This window comes from Oratosquilla oratoria, chromosome 10, assembly GCF_046742065.1.
Source record: "Oratosquilla oratoria isolate Oo_2021 chromosome 10, ASM4674206v1, whole genome shotgun sequence".
Classification (NCBI taxonomy): Eukaryota; Metazoa; Arthropoda; class Malacostraca; order Stomatopoda; family Squillidae; genus Oratosquilla; species Oratosquilla oratoria.
Genome location: NC_134786.1, coordinates 56,190,673 through 56,194,687, shown reverse-complemented (window position 1 = coordinate 56,194,687; position 4,015 = coordinate 56,190,673). Strand labels below are relative to the sequence as shown.

The 4,015-nt window shown below is 41.4% G+C and overlaps 1 protein-coding gene across 1 annotated transcript; it reads left to right on the top strand.

Annotated features, from left to right (window-relative positions):
- Nucleotides 1-922: 922 nt before the first annotated feature.
- Nucleotides 923-1,489, top strand: LOC143028914 (uncharacterized). The gene has a single exon (XM_076191266.1). It carries the CDS (start codon nt 923-925, stop codon nt 1,487-1,489), a length of 567 nt encoding a protein of 188 aa, XP_076047381.1.
- Nucleotides 1,490-4,015: the final 2,526 nt, after the last annotated feature.

Sequence of the window (4,015 nt, the reverse complement as noted above, 5' to 3'; positions counted from 1 at the left end):
AACATATACATATACATATACACACACTCACATACGACAATACACACACACACACACATACACACACACACACACACACACACACACACACACACACACACACACATATATATATATATATATATATATATATATATGTATGTATATATATACAGTATATATGTATATATATACATATATGTATGTATATATATATATGTATATATATATATATGTGTATATATACATGTATATATATATAATATATATATATATATATATATATATATAATATACAGTACATATACATATTTATGTATTTATTTATATGCAGAAAGGGAGAGAAAAAGGACAGTTCATAGTAAAATACATATGACTAAATGCAGGAATAGCATCTGCTTCGTTCACCGTAATCTCATATGACGTCTGTTGTCTTTTGTCAAAAGATTTTTAGCCATGTTTTTCTTTAGACTCTTCCTCTGCTGCTGGCGCTCGCAAACGAAGAGCGAGGAACTGTGGACCGGCAGCAAGAAAAGCAGCGACTGGACAAGGAAAATTTCGGGGAAAGATCAAAGTAAACCCCCACAGGAATACAGAAGTCAAGGATCAAGAGAAAATTCAATGAAACAAAAGACTTCTCCTGTCAGTCCAGTGTCAGTATTCCCTCCCCATGAGCTTCATGAATTAAATGAATTAAATAATGAGAAAACAAAAGCTCTCATAAGGAACAAGAATTGGGAGGACGTAAAATATCTTGGCGTAGGTGCCCTCGGCTACGTCAAACTCCTCAAAAACGTCGAGACTGAGGAGCTTATGGCCGTGAAGGAGGTGAAGTGCAAGTCAACCTCCTCCAAGGAACTCTACGAAGCCATGATACATAGCCAGCTTAATCATGAGAACGTCATCTAGCTCTTCTTCTGGAGGAAGCACTACGAGACTCTTCATGTACCTGGAGTACGCAAACGGCGGCTCCCTGGGGGATTTGAAAGGCCCTTTGGCAGAAGAGGACGCCCTTTGTTATTTCGAGCAGATCAGGAAAGGTGTCGACTTCATGCACTCAAGAGGAGTGATTCACAGAGACCTCAAACCCGACAATATCCTCCTGACCGAAGCCAGAGTCGTAAAGATTGCGGATCTGGGACTCTGCAGCGTCTACAGCTGGAAGGGTGTTGAAATATATTTGTCGGGTTTCCTCGGCACCCAGAGCTACATGGCTCCAGAGGTCTTCACTGGCAAGAAGTACAGGGGCCCGCCCATCGACGTGTGGGCGTGCGGCATCATCCTCTTCAACATGCTGACGGCGGGTCGTCCTTGGTGGACAGCCGACCCTGATGAGAAAAATTTTAGCCTCTGGATCCAGCGGAAGAAGAAACTTTTCAGGAAAAAATTTTGGAACACACTTGAAGGCTCGTCGTGTTTGTCGCTGCTGAAGCGCATGCTGGCAGTCGACCCCGAGAAGAGAATTTCTGGATGGCGTCAACTCCGCCACGAGGAGAAACCACACCAGTGAATGAATATAAACAAAAACAAAAATCACTAGTAAAATATTACGATATATTAAAAAACCTTTCCACTAAACGTGACTGAGCCACCTCTTCTGTCTCGACGTCTCGTAAATACTGTCCTTACTAAAGGTCACTATCACTAGTCTCTTATAGCAATCCTTGTCACTTGAAACCAAGGAGAGATATCCCCTCAGCTGAATAAAGTCGCCTACCTGCAGCCAAAATAAGTACGCATTCATATGTATATGTACACACACACACACACACACACACAAACACACACACACACATACACACACACACACACACACATATATATATATATATATATACATATATGAAATATATATATATATATAGATAGATAGAGAGATAGATGTGTGTGTGTGTGTGTGCATTCAAACACTAACATACATACACATCACATGCAAACAAGGGCAAACACAAGCATCGACACACAACACATATTGTGGAGAGAACAGCACATGACTAAATTATAGGTGGACCCTGATGTTATTCTCATATACAGAGGTAAAGGAGACAAAAGATGGGTGCAATAACAGGCACTGTATCTTTCTACCATCCGTTGTAGAAAAAATACTTGCACGAATCATGCTCTCCCACTTTGTGACTCATATATCTGAGGCCGTGAATGCAGGTATGCAGTGTGATTTCAGAAAAAAAAACAAATCTATGGACATGGTACAGAGTTAAGTTACCTTTAGATATTTAGGCATTATTGTAACTCCACCTGGGACGATAGTTGAAGCCGTAGTAGACATCATTGACAATGGTTCCCATATTCCTTGTACGGAGATAATTGGGTGGACAAACAACACAGGCATTGATACTGTGTTGGCAAGGAGGCAGTAACGATGTTTTGGACGTGTTGTCAGGTGCCAGACGACTGGCTACTAAAGCAAGTAAGGCTAATCTCAAAAGTATCCAAGGAGACCTGGAAGTTTTAAGAAAAGACAGAAATCAAGCAAAAACCATACTGAAAATGTGCAACATAGACCCTGCTATTCTCAAAACACTATATAATGACCGAAATCAATGGAAAGTAAAGTTCCAAACAAAGGAAGTCAATTCAGAGGAATCCTGGAGAACATGTGTGTGTGTGTGTGTGTGTGTGTGTGTGTGTGTGTGTGTGTGTGTGTGTGTGTGTGTGTGTGTGTGTGTGTGTGTGTGTGTGTGTGTGTGTGTGTGTGTGTGTGTGTGTGTGTGTGTGTGTGTGTGTGTGTGTGTGTGTGTGTGTAGGTGTGTGTGTGTGTGTGTGTGTGTGTGTGTGTGTGTGTGTGTGTGTGTGTGTGTGTGTGTGTGTGTGTGTGTGTGTGTGTGTGTGTGTGTGTGTGTATCTATCTACCTATCTATATATCAATCAATCTATCTATCTACCTATCTATATATAACTTTTGCTACGTCATTGTTTAGTATGATGATCTGTCACAGTTTTTCGTAGGTTTTATATCCTCTACTACTTGTTCTATCAAGATATGGTGATGTCAATACTATTGATTTTTCTTTTTTTTCGAATTCATTACAGAATTTGATAGCGGATATTTCCTGTTTGATGACCATTACCTGAAGCAGGAGGGAGAAGGGGTAGAATAAGAAAATGAAGGTAATGGCAGTAGAGAAAGTAAAGGAATAGGTTAACAAAAAAAAAAAAATGAATAAGATAAATAAAAAATATATACCTGAAGATTCGTAGGAAGAGGAAGAGTCGAAAGAGGGTAGCGGAAAGAACATATAAAAATACCTATACCTATACCTATACATATACATATACATTTTTATGTCTTATTATTTCTAGGGAAAATATGCCAAATCTAGCATAATTATGCTAAATTGCGTCAACCTGCTGAGTAGAGGTCAGTGGAGGTCATGCAGGAATGTTAGCAATAACCGCACAGGGAGTTTAATAAAATCGCATGACGGCAATAAAAAGTACATTTCGCCAGTACCAGTGGAATTGACTAATCAGTATTAAGTTAAGGAATTTGGCTCGTTTAACACGTATCGATTGTTCGCCGTGCGCTGTCCACGACACGACGTCGTGCTCTCAACCACAGGTGTCTATGAACACATTGAACACTTTCACTGGTGACGACCACGCCCTCGTGTGAAAGCGTCCATAGACACCCGTGGTCATTTGAGACCACGACGCCGTGTCGTGGACGGCGCACGGCAAAAAGTCGATACGTGAAAACGAGCCTTTGGTTGCTCAGGTGGCTGAATAGCGAGTCAAGTAACTTTAATTTCACAATACGTTTCCCTGTTGTGGATCCTACTCGAACCTGTCGAGAATTGTTTGGAGAGGGAGGGGTGACTGCATGAGAGCTGGCCCCGGCGTGCGAGTGAAACGACGCGCTTCCTGGCGTATTGATGACGACAACGCCACCAAGGTTGTCACCTTTGCCCCACGTGCTTGGACTGTCCCGGGCTCCTGTTGTGGTAATCGAGATTGGGACCAGATTACATGGCGGTACACGAGAAGAAGATGAAGAAGAAGAAGAAGAAGAAGAAGA